Source organism: Cetorhinus maximus, chromosome 9 (assembly GCF_964194155.1).
Source record: "Cetorhinus maximus chromosome 9, sCetMax3.hap1.1, whole genome shotgun sequence".
NCBI classification, from domain to species: domain Eukaryota; kingdom Metazoa; phylum Chordata; class Chondrichthyes; order Lamniformes; family Cetorhinidae; genus Cetorhinus; species Cetorhinus maximus.
Window position 1 is genome coordinate 111,506,780 of NC_135887.1, and position 16,869 is coordinate 111,523,648.

Sequence of the window (16,869 nt, forward strand, 5' to 3'; positions counted from 1 at the left end):
CCAACTTTGAAAGTGTGATTTTTTTTTTGTCTTTTAACTAACTTTTTTTGGATTATGTATTTTTGAAAACCAGAAGTTCTACTAAAGAATTTGCATTTATAACACCTCTTTCAACCACAGGACATTTCAAGTCACTTCTCACCTAAGTATTTTAGAAGTATTGTAATGTAGGAAACACTGCACCCAATTTGTGCACTGCAAGGCCCCACAATCTATTTTAATGATGTTGGTTGAGGGGTAAATATTGGACAGGACACCAGGAGACCTGCCCTGCTGCTCTTCAAATAGTGGTCATCAGATCTTTTGCATACACCTGAAAGGGAAGACGGGGCTCTGTCTCACTGAAAGTTGGCACCTCTTGACAGTGCAGCACCCAATCAGTAGCACTGCACCACTAGTGTTAGCTTTGATTGTGTGCTCGAGTCTCTGGAGTACGACCTGGAACCCAGAACCTTCTGATTGCAAGGCAAGAGCCTTTTCCATTGAACCAGGTCCAGCATCAGTTTATGCCCCTATGCTAAATGAGGAAGCAGAATTTTGGCAAAATATTTATGGGTTGTTGCTTTGTAGAAATGGTTAAATTTACTCCTTTTGTTTTTATTTTAAAGGTGTTTTTCCTCCTTTTAAGTTTTGGATTTTCAGAGTCTGCATTCTCCATCTGTTACCACTGAACCATACTGATGCCTAAAAGAGAATTAAATGTTTTAAATGCAAATATTTGCTGCCATTCTTCTGGAAAGAGCCTTTAAAGACCTAATTTTTAAATCACAAACTATGAAGCCAATCTTGCAGAATTCTGACTCTACTTAATTGATATTGTTAGGTACAAGCATTAATCTCACACTTCCCCACTGCAATTTGCTGCTGTAGAATTGAAGTTATAGAATGTGTGGAAGTGTAACTGTGTTGCACTAAATTTCAGCTGTGCTTTAGTGTTTATTCCAAGAAACCTTAAGTTGTGCCTCCTGTTTCAGGCTGACCTCATTAACCAGTTGTACCAAGGGAAATTGAAGGACTATGTTAAGTGTCTGGAGTGTGGCTATGAGAGCTGGAGAATCGATACGTACCTTGACATCCCACTGGTTATCAGACCATATGGCTCCAATCTGGCATTTAACAGCGTGGTAGGTGTCCATTTCTGTTGCCCAAAGTGGCACTCGATGATGAGGCCATACGCCCAAGGCGGCACTCGATGATGAGGCCATGCAACAGGGCTGGACTAATGAAATTTCTTAACAAAACTGTTTTTTTCAATTGAACTCTTGAAAGTTGGGTAGTTGGCACCAAAACCAAAATTTATAATTTCCAAACAGTGACTTTATCTGCATGTGTTTTTTCTGGTACTACATGTCTAAAATGGAAAATTTTACCATTTTCCAAGTAATGAGATGTGAAATATTCACCATAAACAGATAATGTAGATGAATATTATAGAATGTTGACTGCAACCTGCATACAAAATAAAAATAGGAATATGAAACCAATCAACAATAAAATAAAGGCAAGCTTGAATTTATATAATGTTTCATGTCCTCAGGATGTCCTAGCAAATTAATTATTTCTGTTATTAAATATTCTCACTATTGTTATATGGGCAAACGTGTCAGCTGTATGCACACACCAAGATCCCCCAAATAGCAGCGAGATAAATGATCAGATAATCTGTTTTGGTGATATCGATCAAGAGATAGATGTTAGGCGGACATTGGACGAACTATCCTGTTCGTATTCAAATAAAGCCCTTGGGAGTTTTATGTTCAGCTGAGCAGGCAAACAGGCCCTAGGCTCAATGTAATCAAAAGATAGTACTTCAGAGAATGCAGCATTCCTATAATACTGCACTGGAGTGTCAGCCTAAATTATGAGCTCAAGTCCTGAAGGGGTTTAGAACCCACAACACCTTAGTCACACAAAAGCCACTAACTGAGCAGTCTTGACACTTCCAACAAGAGCCTACCTATATATAGCGCCTTTAACATAATAAAACATCTCAGCACTTAATGGGTGCGTTATCAAACAAAATTCGACACCAAGCAACATGAGCAGATATTAGGACAGGTGCCCAGAAGCTTCGTCGAAGAAGTAGGCTTTATGGAGTGCCTTGAAGGTGCAGAGAGAGATAGAAAGGTTTAGGTAAGGAATTTTAGAGCTTAGAGGCCAGGCAGCTGAAGGTGGGACCACCAATAATGGAATGATTAAAATTGGGGATGCTCAAGAGGCCAGAATTAGAGGAGTGCAGATATCTCAATGTTGTGGAGCTGGAGGAGTTAGCAGGGATGGAGAGGGGAAGGTTATGAAGGTATTTGAAAACATGGATGACAATTTTAAAATCGAGACATTGCTTAACTGGGAACCACTGTAGTTCAGCAAGAATATGAATGTTGCAAGAATGGGACTTGGTGTGTGTTAGCATGCAAGGATCAACATTTTGGATGGCCGCAAGTTTATGAAGGGTAGAACATGGGAGGTTGGCCAGGATTGTGTTAGAATGGTTAAGTATAGAGTAACAAAGTAACCAATGGATCATACAAGTTGAGCTGAGAGATATTCTTCTGGCAATCTTGCCAAGAATCAAATTTGAGGAGAACCAGAGATTGTTCATGTCTGACATTACAATGGACTGATCTATATAATGGGCCGAATGGCCTCCCTCTGTGCCATTAAGATTCTGTGAACATTTGAACAATAAGAGAAAACAGGCATGGTTCGTCTAACATTTCCCACACAGCTTCGATGCCTTGTGTATCACAATATATACACTGCCCACCCCACCCGAGACCAGGTGATCTCAATGGAGAGGTGAAAATCAGACAAAAGTCCTGGCCAGTTAAGGAAAAGAGATTTGGAAAATTCCTCTTGATTCCCTTAGGCAAACAAAACTAGTCCAGAAGATCACACTGGCCCTGAATTCCCTGCAGTACCTTTCTCTTGTAGGAGATGATGTCCATCCAAGCTAGAGACAGGCCCGGCTCCTGCATGAAGGAATTCATCAAATCAGTATCCGTGGCATGAGCTGGCAACCTGTTCCAGAGAACCACTATTCTCTAGGCAAAGAACCACATCCTGACATCTAACCTAGATCTGTCCTTGCACAACTTAAAATAAGGATAAAAAAACTGCTGATGCTGGAAATCCAAAACAAAAACAGAAACAGAAATACTTGGAAAAACTCAGCAGGTCTGGCAGCATCGGCGGAGAAGAGCACTGTTGACATTTCGAGTCCTCATGACCCTTCAACAGAACTAATTAAAAATAGGAAAGGGGTGAAATATAAGCTGGTTTAAAGGGGCTGGGGGACAAGCAGCCAGTGATAGGAGGAGATAACCAAAAGATGTCACAGACAAAAGGTGTTGAAGGTGGTGATATTATCTAAAGGAATGTGCTAATTAAGAGAGCAGGACAAGAAAGGTACAGATAGCTCTAGTGGGGGTGGGGTGAAATAATACTAAAAGGCCATAAAAGGTATAGATACACAATGGGTGGAAATACATTTAAAAATAATGGAAATAGGTGGGAAAAGAAAAATCTATATAAATTATTGGAAAAAACAAAAAGGAGGGGGAAGAAACGGAAAGAGGGTGGGGATGGAGGAGAGAGTTCAAGATCTAAAATTGTCAAACTCAATATTCAGTCTGGAAGGCTGTAAAGTGCCTCGTTGGAAGATGAGGTGCTGTTCCTCCAGTTTGCGTTGAGCTTCACTGGAACAATGCAGCAAGCCAAGGACAGACATGTGGGCATGAGAGCAGGGTGGAGTGTTGAAATGGCAAGCGATAGGGAGGTCTGGATAATGCTTGCGGACAGACTGAAGGTGTTCTTAAAATAAGGACCTCTGCTCTTCCTTAACCTACTTAATTGAAAGAAACTGTCTGCATGAGCAAAACCTTATTCCTTTCTTTATATAAACCTCATTTTATTGACGAAAGAAGATTTGATTTGAATGTGCAGGAAGGTTTGAAACTGATAGGGTCCCATAGTGTTGTTTTTATTTATCTTTGTTTGTTCTCACACTAGGAAGAAGCGTTGCAAGCGTTTGTCCAGCCTGAAACCTTGGATGGCCCCAATCAATATTTCTGTGAACGCTGCAAGAAAAAATGTGATGCGCGCAAGGTAATAGTTTTGGAGTGATGAAAACTGACCATTGTGCTTTCAAGAAATGTTGAACAGAATGTGACTTGCATTCTTTTTCTAAAGGGTCTGAAGTTCCTGCATTTCCCATACTTACTGACACTGCAACTGAAGCGCTTTGACTTTGACTATACCACGATGCACAGGATTAAGCTGAATGACCGAATGACCTTTCCAGCTGAGCTCGACATGAGTCCTTTCATAGATGTAGAAGAGGAGGTATGTGCAATAATGCTGAAGGCTTGGTTATTAGACACGGTCCAACAGTTTCAAGGCTCTGATCCTTCCCAATAACACAGCTCAGATGCCAACTGCAGAAGCTAAAATTAGGAAAGAACAAAAAGCATGAAAGTAAAGGTACTAAAGATAGAAAGAATTTGTTTTTTTCTAGTTTCTTTCAACACCTCAGGACATCCAAAAGTGTTCTATAGCCAGAGGCACTTTTGAAGTGTAGTCACCTTTGTAATGTTGGAAATATAGAAACCTATTTATGCGCAGCAAGATCCCACATGCAGTAGTCAGATAATTGCTAGATAATCTGTTTTTGTGATGTTGATTGAATGACGTGGAACTTGCATACAAAAAAGGGGCATTTAAAGACCCTCAATCATGAGGATGTCCAGACTGTTAAAATGACATCCCCTCATGCTGTAGATTATATAATTCTTTTATTTTGAAGAGACCACCTTAGATGGTTTCACAATTAACAGAAAGCATGATAATTGTGAATAGCTTACTTCGCAAAAACCTTGGAGAAGGTCATTTCAATTTTTAACAAAACATTGAGAGGACCTTTTAAAAAAAAAAATTCAGTTTTTGTAAGAATGTGGTATGCTATATGTTGGATGTACTCCAGAGAATGTGAGAATATGGAAGATGCTATTGCAAGGAGTAATTGTGGTGAATAACATAAATGCATTTAAAAAGAAACAAGATAAATAGAAGAGGGAGAAAGGAATAGAAGGACAGGGTGAGATGAAAAGTGGTGGGAATTGACTTGTGCGGGATATTTTAAAATGTCATGGCCCTGTTTGGCCAAATGTCCAGTTATGCAATCCATGTACAAAAAGGATAATTTTTTTTTGATATGGAACTGGAAACTCACGGGTGCCTGACAATCTGCAAACTCCTTCTGCTAGCACTGATTACATTTTGGACACCTCAGGGCATATTCCATGTTCTAATCCATCCCAAAGGTTGAGGTAGAAATTGCTTGAGCAGTGGGCTTAAAAGGACCCGCCATCACACCAAAGCAAAATACTACGGAGAATGGAAGTTGAAAATTAATGCTGGAAATACTCAGCTGGGGAAACACTCAGACAGCATCAGTGGGGAAAGAAAGAGAAAATGAATTTTCCCAGCTTTGTCATGAAAGACTAGGAGGCGGTGCAAGGGAAAATAGGAGGGCTCTGTGTTGGGATGGCTCCATGATGCATTCCAGCCACTGGGGAAGCTGCATTTCCACAGAGGTAGGAAGCCAGTTAAGATATTTAATGCCCCAATTGGGAGTGATTTTGCAGCCTCTCTGTTATTTTGCTGCTGGTGGAGCCATGCCTCCCTCACTCCCATGCCGCCACATCTGAGCTCAATGGAGACAGCCTGGGAATTGGAATCAGAGGCTGCGGGCAGGAAAGGCCACAGCCATGACTTAAACTATTCCAATAGAAGGGCTTCCCCTCCCCTCTGAGGGGCCTTAACTGATGGTCCTCATAATTATTGAATTGAATCCATGCCTCCTCATGGTCTTCGACCTGCCTCAGCAGCACCCATCTCACCTGATGTGGCTGCTTAGGCTCTAGAATCACTGCCCTCTTGGGACTGCAGCATCAGAAGCCCACCCACGATCGCTCATAGGACAGCAAATGCGGAGGCAGTCAATTAGGAGGCTACCTCCTAGAAGGTTGCTGAACCGGCCTCGCTGCCAGCAAGCGCAGACTCTTGATCCCTATTTGGTCCCAATGTTGTGGTCGCGATATCTGCGGGAAATCCAGCCCACCTGTTTAGGTCGGTTAACTTTCAGATCTGTTCTGGCCTCAAGTGTTGGTTTTGTTTCTCTCTGCACAAATGTTGAATGTTTCCAGCATTTTCTGTTTTTATTCCTGGCATCTAAACCATGCTGCAATGTCACAGCAGGTAAGTTAGACTAATTACCTGTCAATAATGTAGGAGCTTTAAGTTCACCTGCATTTAATGCTCCGTGTATTCTGATACCTACCAATAACATACTAACTGCGGGCATGGTTTTAAATGTTTTTTTTGACTGTAATTCTACCATACTGTACTTAGAGAGAGAGAGAGAACTGCAAAAGAAAAGATTGTGTGTCCAGATAGCACAGGCACAAGCCCTTGATCTTCAGAATAAAATGGTAATAGCCAGACCTATACCTACACATTCTTGTCAGCAAAAGCCTAGCAAACTGGACCATTGATGCAGTGTTCAGTCATCTCATTATTGAGTTGCATTCTTAGCTATTTCCATTAAATCATGTCACATTTTGCAACCTGATATTTTGTGACTGTAAGCTTAGACTAATCACTGTGGTCAGGTTAGTGCATGAAACAAACTCTCCACCCATCCTGTCAGGATGTGGGCCATACCTGACAAGATCACATTTCTTGCTTGACCCTTTTACCCTGAGAGTTGATTGGCCTTCTAGCCCACTTTAGAGTAACAAAAAAAAGTGACAGGGTGTTGGAAACAGATTTAGTAACTTTCAAATGGGAATACACGAAGGGGAAAAGATTTAGGAAAAGACAGGGGAATGAGAGTAATTGGAAAGCTCTTTCAATGACCCAGCAAAGGCGGTATTGGGTTGAATATAAGAACATAAGAAATGGGAGCAGGACTGGGCCACTTGGCTGCTCAAGCCTGCTCCACCCAGTAAATAAAATCATGGCTAATCTGATGTGGCCTTAGCTCCACTTTCCTGCCTGTCTCCCATAACCCTTGACTCCCATGTCAATCAAAAATCTGTCTAACTCAGCCTTGAATACATTCAATGACCCAACCTCTGCTGCTTGCTGGGGCAGAGAATGCCAAAGACTAACAATCCTTGGAGAATTAAATGGGAGACCCCTTATTTTGAAACTCTGCCCCCTTGATTTAGATTTCCCCCATGAGGGGAAGCATCCTCTCAGTATCTAACCGCCTGACTCAATGAGTCACGTAATGCAGGGCTGGATGAGGTGTGGAGCAGTTGGGTTTTTACGACAATCTGGTATCTTTCATGGTTGATTTTCTCCTGGTGCTAGCCCAAAAATTATCAGATTTATTAGACTCAGTTCTACAACTTGCCACCCAACTGATGACCTCTGGGTTGCTAGTTCAACACCATAACCATCACCACACTGCTGCACATCTTTCTTTTGGTGAACGTACAAGAATACATTGCAATTCTGCACAATCCATCCAACTCAACCACATTTCCTTCCTGAACAACAACTTGCAATTTATATAGCAGGCTGAATTTAGAAAAAACTTCCCAAGGTGCTTCTCAGAAGTGTAATAATTTAAAAATGAATGCTGAGCCAAAGAAGGAGATATTAGAAGAGGGCTAACCAAAAGGTGGGCTTTCAGAGAGCTTCCTAAAGGAGGGCAGAGAGGTGGGAAACCGAAGGGTCTAGGGAGGGAATTCTGTAGTGCATAACCTAAGACAGCTGAAAAGTACTGGAACAATCCAGAATCCTGCTGGATTAAACAAGAGCAGGAATGTTTCTTTTAAAAAATGGTATACAGGAACATATGTTGTCACAGTGCAGTGTCAATGTAGGGATGGGGTGAGAAGGTCTAGGAGGCCAGCAAACTAATTCTGTTTGATCTATTCGAGACATTTTGTTTCCACAGAAATCTCCTCAGACTGAGAGCTGCACGGATAGCGGTGCTGAGAACGAAGGGAGTTGTCACAGTGACCAGATGAGCAATGACTTCTCAAACGATGATGTTGTGGATGAAGGGATCTGCCTGGAGAATAACACTGGGGGTGAAAAAACCTCAAAGGCAGGGAACGAAAAGGTACATGGTATGATCAGCGATCTTGTTATGGGATTTACTTCAACAGGAGTGATATTCCTGTCCTTTCTAAATTTTTATGAAAAAGTAGATTGATCAATGTCACATTCTGTTCCTGTATACCATTTTTTAAATGAAACATTCCTGCTCCTGTTTAATCCAGCAGGATTCTGGATTGTTCCAGTGTGAAAACAGGTCGCTTGACTAATTGTTCTGGTGATTTCCTCCCCCCCAACTGGCCCCGGGAGGAATGCAGATGTGAGAAGTCGACAGTTTTTTCTGATTGGCCAAACTTCCTCCTTCTTCATGGTGTGCAATGCACAGATTTCCAGAGTGACTTTGCTTAGAAGTGTACCACCAGACTTGAATTGTAAATATATAAAAGAAAGAAATACTTGTATTTCTGCAATGCCTTTTTTGACTTTCCAGCCAATTGAATACTTTTTGGAGTGTAGTCACTGTTGGAAGGGAAACATAGCAGCCAATTTTCACACAGGATGCCCTTACAACCAGCATTGTGATAATGACCAGATAATCTATTCAATTTTGGTTGAGAGATAAATGTTCGCCAGAGCGCCCTACAGAATTTCCCTCCTCTTCCTCGAAATAGAGACTTAGAATCTTTTATATTCAGGTGAGAGGGCAGACAGAAAAGAGGGTACCTTTTATAGCACAGCATTCCTTTAGCACTGCACTGAGTGTGTCAGTCTCAACGTTGTGCTTGGATTTCTGGAGTGAGACTTGAACCCACAACTTTTTGATTCGGGCAAGAGTACTAACTACTGAGCTACAGCTGACACCCTAAGGTGATGGTTTCATTATTGTGGGCTTTACATATTTGTTAACTCTACAAATTTTTTTTGACAACGTAACATATTACTTCGTATCAGTTCTTACATTGTACTGTGGGACCAAGCATACCATGTGCATAGTATGCACATTGTTCCAGCAAATCACTGTTCTATTCTTGGCTGGATTTCACGGTCAGCGGTGAAGCAAGGCGCTTGCTGCTGACCTCAAAAAAAGTTGCCCACAAGGATCTTGTGATGCCGTTAGTTTGAATCTAGCAGCATGTCAAGGGGATCTCCGAGCATCCAGCAACAGTGATGTCAGCAAGCAGGGTAAACAGCCAATCACATTGAAGTATTCTCACTGACAGAAAACCAGGAAGTAAAATGCACTGAATTTTTCACTTTTAAATAAAATTTTACGGAGCGCAAAATAAATGATTGGGACATACACTTGGGATTAAAGTAGAAGATGAAATATCATAAATGATTTCTGAAAGAAAACATAAAATATGATTTTTTAATTCATAATCGAAGAATTTTACGTTCCACAAATGTAAAATTAGTTTTTCAGGGCCAGAGAGAGTATTTAGCAGTAATGACGAAGTTCACATACTGTTTAAAAACCCATGCCTCGTTCAACAAAGTGCAATTTATTCCAAGTGTTTTTACAGTGAGACTAATAACGTAAAGGGACAAGTTCTTATCAGTTCACTGATTTCTAATTGACTGCTTTCTGTGGGGGTCTCACCACATCCTATGGAGAAACATAGAGCCACTGACAATATCATTTGAATTTCGGCGGTTATTAAGCATGTGCAATCTCCAAAAGTGGCTGACAGTTTCAGATGGTTATAATGGTGAACATTGACAGTTTCACCATCATTAATCCAGTCCTTTTTCTGTATTTGTTCATTTGCTAGCCCATTGTTTTGGTTGCTTTGTTAAAAACAATGTTTCCATCATCATTGACATGACTTGCCTTTGAGTAGCTGCTTCCCTCAATGTCCAGTGAGCATGTTAAAATCAACAGAAAACCCTGGAAGTGTATGGTTATTAACAGAGGCCCACCTAAAAGGAAAACATTTGAAACTCACTGGTTAACAAATGAGTTGCTATAATTTCCTTATGCTCCTACCTCACAGATCTTTTCCCGCATCTATTTTTTGGTGATGTGTCTGTGAAATGCTTTGGGATTTTTTTGTACCTTAAGGGGTTTTGACGGAATAAACCAGAAGAAGCTGTTTCCAGTTGTGGGAGGTTAGGTAACTAGAGGGCACAGATTCATTCCATTCTATCAAAACTCTTAAGTTACAAAACCCCTGTTCAGTCTGCTCTTGACCTTCACTCTGCCAGTTTGAATATTATCAGTATTTCAAGTGCACCCTCTTGCCATACAAATTTTTTTTGAAACTACAATACCTTCTAAAAAAAAAGCAGCACAATGTTCCAGAAATACCTTGTTTTCAAACCCTTCAAGTGTCTCACACCTCTACCTCTGTAACTTCCTCCAGCCCTACAATCTTCTAAGATCTCTGCGCTCCTCCAACAGAGGCCTTTTGCTCACCCCTGATTTTATTAATAGCACCACCATTGGTGACTTCAGCTGCCTGGGCTTTGGAATTCCCTTCCTAAACCTTTCCTCCTTTAAGATGCTCCTTAAAATCTACCTCTTTGAACCAAGCTTTTAGTCACCTATTCTGAAACCACTTTATGTGAAATTGTTTTTTGGTAATGCCCCTGTGAAGCATCTTGAGATGTTTTGTGTGTTAAAGGTGCTATATAAATAAGTTATTTATTTTAGTCCTTTTCTTCTCCCCGCCCAGTTTGTTTCTTGACGACTCTTATTTTTTCAGGGTACCTGGATTTACGAGCTCTTCTCGGTTATGGTTCATTCAGGGAGTGCTGCTGGTGGACATTACTATGCCTGTATTAAATCATTCAGTGATGGACAGTGGTACAGTTTCAATGACCAGCACGTTAGCAGGGTATGCAAGTATTTGATAAGTATTTCATGGTGCGGTTTATGTATTATTCAAACTTGTTTTATAGATGGAACATCCTTCCTAAACATGGTTTAGGATTTTTTTGTTATGTGATTGCATTGTAGTGGCCAAACCCTTCTAGCAATGCAAATATGTAACAGTTTTGTATTCAATGAATAAATAACTTGGAGGCAGTTAATTGCCTGTCCCCTCATACACTTCATGCTTCCTCTAAAGCTGGAGGCTCAAGTTACGAATTAGCTGCACTCAAGTTGCCATTTTTCAGAACTGAGCCCAGACATAGCATTTATTGGCTTTGGGGATATCATAATCAGACACAATCCCACACTCTCTGGGTATCCTCACATCTAACTAGGAGTTTCTGCTTAGCAATCAGGAGTAGGGATGCTGTGCAGAGGTACACTGCAGGCCCAATCTCTGGCTTCCTTGGCCGCACTGTGGCCTCGGCTCCCCGGCCAATACTGCCGCCTCAGCAGCTCCCTGGGCCCCACTGCTACCTTTCAAACCCACCACCTCTGCTATCTAGAAGAACATACTCCCTCCCTAACAGCACTATGGGTGTGCCTACACCAGGTGGACTGCAGAGGTTCAGGAAGTTGGCTCACCACCGTCTTCTTGATGGCTATTAGAGATGGGCGATAAATGAATCCCTTGCCATTGTATTGGAACTCCCACTATCAAATATCATACTGACACTCACTGTTGCAGCTCACACATTAACAGTGAGGTTCTGAAGTGTTGTCAGAGGAGAAAAGTTGGTGTTGCTTGCCACTTTAGGAGATAAGTAGTAAGGGGAGGAGAAGAACATTAGACTCCACATCAATTGTTGAATAAGCACATGTTCATTTCTCAGTAAGGAAGGTGCTACTGCTGTAATGCATTTGAGTTGAAGATCTGCAGGCATCTGCATCTTCTGCAATCTTTGATTCTTTATGGAGTTTTGATTTCATAACTGAAAGAGTGTTGGAAGCAGATTCAATTGTAATTTTCGAAAAGAGGATTAGATAAATACTAAAGAAAGCATTTGCAAAGCCATGGGGAAAATGCAGGTGGATAGGATTAACTGGATTGCTGTACCAAAGTGCTGGTTGAATGAGTTTCTTCTGTGCTGAGAGATTTGCTGATGATGAGAGGGGGAAAGCATGAATTTATTGGAATCCAGTCCTGTGCAATTTTGGTTTTCCATCTTCCTTCTTTGATTCTGATCCACCTGCCTGTAAGCTCTCCCCTACATCCATGGAAAACTGGTTTACTCCCCATGATAATAGGCAAAGCTGCTTTTACATCATGCCAGGAGTCGGGGGTGGGGTGGGGTGCGGTGTTGTGACAGCCCACTTCTTGGCTGTATTCCCTGACAACTAGAGCCAGCAGACATTTACCAGGCGCAGAAGAGGAATGATCAGCAAGCCAGTCAGGTAGGGCTGAGAAACATCAGACCCAGTGGTGAGAGGAGCAAGTGACAGTGAAAAGGAAGAGCAGTGAGCAACAGCAAAGTGCAAGGAAAAGAAGCAACTTGAATGCATAGTAAGTTGTAAATTCTAGAGTGCAACCATGGATATATTAAAGAAAAAGTTGTATGCACACAAATTATCATGTTTGGAAGGAAGAAATCACTTCAGTTGTTTCTGTGTTCTTGATGCTTTGGTGTTCATTTGTACACAGAAAATCTATAAAGGAACAAGTGATCGACAAGGGAAAAAAGTATTGCCCAGGATTTGAGAGTATTTTCTCAGTGGATGTTTGATGGAGTTGTAGCTTGTAAAATAATTTTATTTCCAGTGTAATCGGTCCATGCAAGCGTTCCTAAAATACTTTGTCTCTATCTTGAAAAAACTTGGTCTAATAAAGCACTTTAGGAATTAAAAACAAAGCTGTTAGCTTTGTGATGATCAATTATTTAACTATTTATGGCCAAAGATTCTTGTGCGGCCTTGAAAGCTCCTACTTTTTAATGGAAGTAAGAACAAAGCGCTTTTCCTTTCAGATTACTCAAGATGATATTAGGAAAACGTATGGTGGCTCTTCGGTGACCAGAGGCTATTACTCCAGCGCTTTTGCCAGGTAACGACATGGCACATTCTAAACATTATTCACTGAGGACTTTGGGACTGTTGGATATAAATATTGACTGTAGCTGATTCTGCTGCAATAAACTATTTTCCTTAAGTTCCATTCTCAAGTACCATAAGAAAATTTTGTTTCTGTAACCCCAGGGGCACTGAGTATAGGAACAACAGGAGACATTCACCCTCTATAACTTAACTCTATCTTGGATCAGTAACCCTTAATATCCCCACCTAATAAAAATCTAGCGGTCGGTCTTAGTTTTGAAACGTTTAATTGACCCCCAAACGTAGCAGCTTTTTGGGGGAAAAGAGTTCCAGAATTCCACTATCCTTTTTGTGAAGAAGTGTTTTCAGACATCATCCCTGAACAGCCTAGCTCTAATTTTACATTCTTTCCCCCTCTTGCTCTGAGGGAATAGTTTTTTTCCACCTACTCTATAAAACCCTTTAGGCATCTTAAAACGCCTCAGTTAAGCACCCCTTAATTTTTTATACCCGAGGACATAAGACTAGCCTGTACAGTTTGACTCCACACTTTTTGCACAGTAACATTCTTGGGAGTCTCCACTCCACCCCTTCTGAAGCCAAGATGTCTTTCCTGTGGTTTGGTGCCCAAAATAAACGCAGTGTTCTGGACCAGGGTCTAACTAGAACTCTGTACAGCTGTTATATGTACCAGTTCCTTTAAGATAAAGGCCAAAATTCCAGTAATTTTTTTTCAGAATCTTGCTACTAGCTTTTAGTGATATCTGTGCTGCACTTGGGTCCCTAAATCTCCCTGCTCCTCCTGAGCTCTGAGCTTCTCGCCATTTAGATAACAGCCTGATCTATCTGTCTACAGCCCAAAGTGAATGACCTCCCACTTGACCTGTGAATTGATGGCCTCATGTTTCTATTAATATGCTTTTGAGTATATTTAAATAGAACTGGATATTTTTGCTTGTGTCAGTCAAGCTGCAGACGTGCACCGCAGTCTTCTGTTTAGTCATGTTATGATATCACACATCAAACAGCAAAGTCTGTGTTTTCTTGGGGCCTGTACAATTTAGACCAAAGAATTTAATGAAATCAAATGCTTCTGTATTTAAATACCCATTTTTTTTTGCATATCTAAAGTACAGAGAGTCCAGGCCAGCATTCCAGTGTAGTACTGAGGGGAGTGCTGCATTGTTGGGGTGGGGTAGTATTGAAGGAACACTACATTGTCGGGGGATAGTACTGAGGCAGGGTTACACTGGCGGAGGGGCAATGCTAAGGCAGTGCTGCACTGTTGGAGGGCCAGTACTGAGGGAGTGCTATACTGCCGGGAGAGGTGGTGATGAGGGAGCACTGCACTGTCGGGAGAGCGCTGCACTGATGGAGGGGTAGTACTGAGGGAGTGCCGTGCTGTCACTGTTGCCATATTTCAGATACAATGGTAAACCTTTCAGGCAGGCATAAAAGATCCCACAGCATTATTCAAAGATCAGTGGAGTTCAGCCCTGTTTCCTAGCCAATATTGATCCCTTGACCAACATTAGTAAAATCGATTATCTGGTCATTATCAGATTGCTGTTTGTGGGACCTTGTCAGCAAAGCTTCTATTGCACATGTTGCGAATATCTCATTTAAGCCTTAGAATATACCTTTTAGTTTTGGAGTGTAGCCTGTAGTTTTAGAAATTAAAGTTTAACTGTAGAAAATGGGATAAATGTAATTAAAGCAAGCTTGGAGTCTATTACCCTGTAAGGTTTGGGGGCCATGTTGACTTGAGGTTAACAGTTAGAAAGGTTAGAAAACAGCATCTGAGCTTACTTAGCTGGGTAGCTGGAGATGTTATGTCTGCAATGCTTGCAAAGAAGTGCATCCCAGAGAGATGTTTTTGATTTGGGAGTTGGAGTCAAATTAGTTTAAGAGAATTCAATGAACCCTGAAAGGTTGTAAAACCATTTACTTTATCAGATCAAAGAAGAAATTGTATGCGAGGGATAATTAACCCAAAGGCCAGTTTGAGCACATCCCAGAGCAGGCTTCGTCATTAGGGAGATGAATTGGGCTTAGGAAGGTTCTCTGGTTTCAATTTATCTGGGTGTTTTTTGCTTAAGAGAGTTAGTTGCTGTTAAGGCTTGGTGTGGTTTACAGTTCGCTAAGAGATAGCTGAAGTAAATGGGCAGTGGCTATCAAGACATGCGGCGAATGAGTGACAGTCGTGGTCCTGGCATGATTCCACTATCCAGGTGCTAAAGTTGCATTCTGTTAGCTGTTTTGATTGCCTGTATCTTAAAACATGTATTGTAAATTCTTTCTGTATGTTATATTTTTGACTGGTTTTATATTAAACAGGCTCATTCTTTTTTTGAAAACATATTAAGCGTTAGTTGCTTCAAGCTATTTGAAGTAGGTAGGACTGAGCTGTGTGCAGAGTAAAAACTTAACTTTTTCGTTCACCTCTTTGAATGGTGGTGAAGCTTACTCTCAGTTTGAATTTTGTGAGGGAACAGAAGCTTGAAGTTTACCTGGTTTGAAACTAGTAGAACAATCTGCAGTGGCCCTCACAGATTCTTGAGCCAAAGAAAGCAACAAGCAGATTAGCTTGAAAGTATTGAAAAGTAACTAGAGCAAGGGACTGAGGCATCCACAGTCAAGGTATGGTAAATTAAAGTTTTACTTCTGAGAAGAGCTGGAGTTAAGGAGAATTCCCCAGAGGACTGTGGCATACTGATGGGTGTTCTTTACAGAAGATGGGAAATAAAAATGTTGTCCTAGCCAACAAAGCCCACATCCTGTGAAAGAATTTTTGAAAAGTAAATAACTTTAACATGGATGTGTCTTATAAGAGAAAATTCTTGGGAAAAGTAAGAAGTAAACCTGAGTGTAAACCATATTGTTAAGTTAATAGTGGTTTTATTTAATTCTTTTATATATAATAGTTTGTTTCTTAAAAAGAAGTGAAATCTTGTGGCATAGCTCTATTGGCCAAAATGAAATGTTCGGATTTCTCTTTAAAATGTTAATGGCCCCTAACTAGATCATAACATGTGTCTTAGATTCAGGGGTAGAACACATGGCCATGGCAGATGAAACTTAGCGCACAAGTGTGAAATGATGCATATTTGAGGAGAGGCAATATAAACTAAAAGGTGCAACTTTAAAGGGGGTGAAGCAACTGAGAGACATGGGATTTTTTAATATAAATCTTTGAAGGTGGTAGGACAACTTGAGAAGGCTGTTTTTAAAAAAAAAAACACCAGGACTCCTTGGTTTTAAGAATAAAGAACAAAATGAAGGAAGTTATGTCAAACCTTTATAAATTACTGGTTATGTCTCAGCTTGAGTATTGTGTCCAGTTCTGGGAACCACAGTGTTGAAAGGTTGTCAAGGCCTTAGAGAGGTTGCAAAAGAGATTTACCAGAATGGTACCAGGGATGAGAGACTTAAAGTAAATGGAAAGACTGGAGAAACTGGGGTTGCTCTCCTTAGAGCAAAGAAGGCTGAGGGGAGGATTTGAAAAAGGTGTTCAAAATCATGAAGGGTTTTGATAAGGAGAAAATGTTTCAAGTGGCAGAAGTGCCAGTAGCCAGAGGACTCCGACTTAAGGTAATTGGTAGAAGAACCAGAGGTGATGTGAGTAGCTGAGGCTGGCTGTTCACAGGCAGTGATGAAATCGATGGGCACATGCGTTTGGTAATGATAACTGGAATTTGACTGTCCAGACTTGTTACGTGGGATTTTACTAATTTGTCAGTGGTCACGTGCCACAATTTCCATCTGTGTTTGCATTAAAAAATCTACAAATGTTTGATGCTGAGCAGAAAAGCTACATTATAGCAGTGCTCTTTTTCAATTTCCTGTCTGCAGATGAAGCCCTTCTTAAGGCAATTTCTCACGGAAAAGAT

General features: G+C 40.9%; 1 protein-coding gene across 4 annotated transcripts in view; it reads left to right on the forward strand.

Annotated features, from left to right (window-relative positions):
* Positions 1-16,869, forward strand: part of usp47 (ubiquitin specific peptidase 47) — a 153,324-nt gene that overhangs the window by 84,922 nt on the left and 51,533 nt on the right. For all 4 annotated transcript variants that reach the window (XM_078549357.1, XM_078549354.1, XM_078549355.1 and 1 more), the window contains 6 exons: positions 975-1,124; positions 4,012-4,107; positions 4,192-4,344; positions 7,970-8,137; positions 10,779-10,910; positions 12,913-12,989. In XM_078549357.1, coding sequence (XP_078405483.1) covers positions 975-1,124; positions 4,012-4,107; positions 4,192-4,344; positions 7,970-8,137; positions 10,779-10,910; positions 12,913-12,989 — 776 coding nt within the window. The remainder of the gene's footprint in view (positions 1-974; positions 1,125-4,011; positions 4,108-4,191; positions 4,345-7,969; positions 8,138-10,778; positions 10,911-12,912; positions 12,990-16,869) is intronic.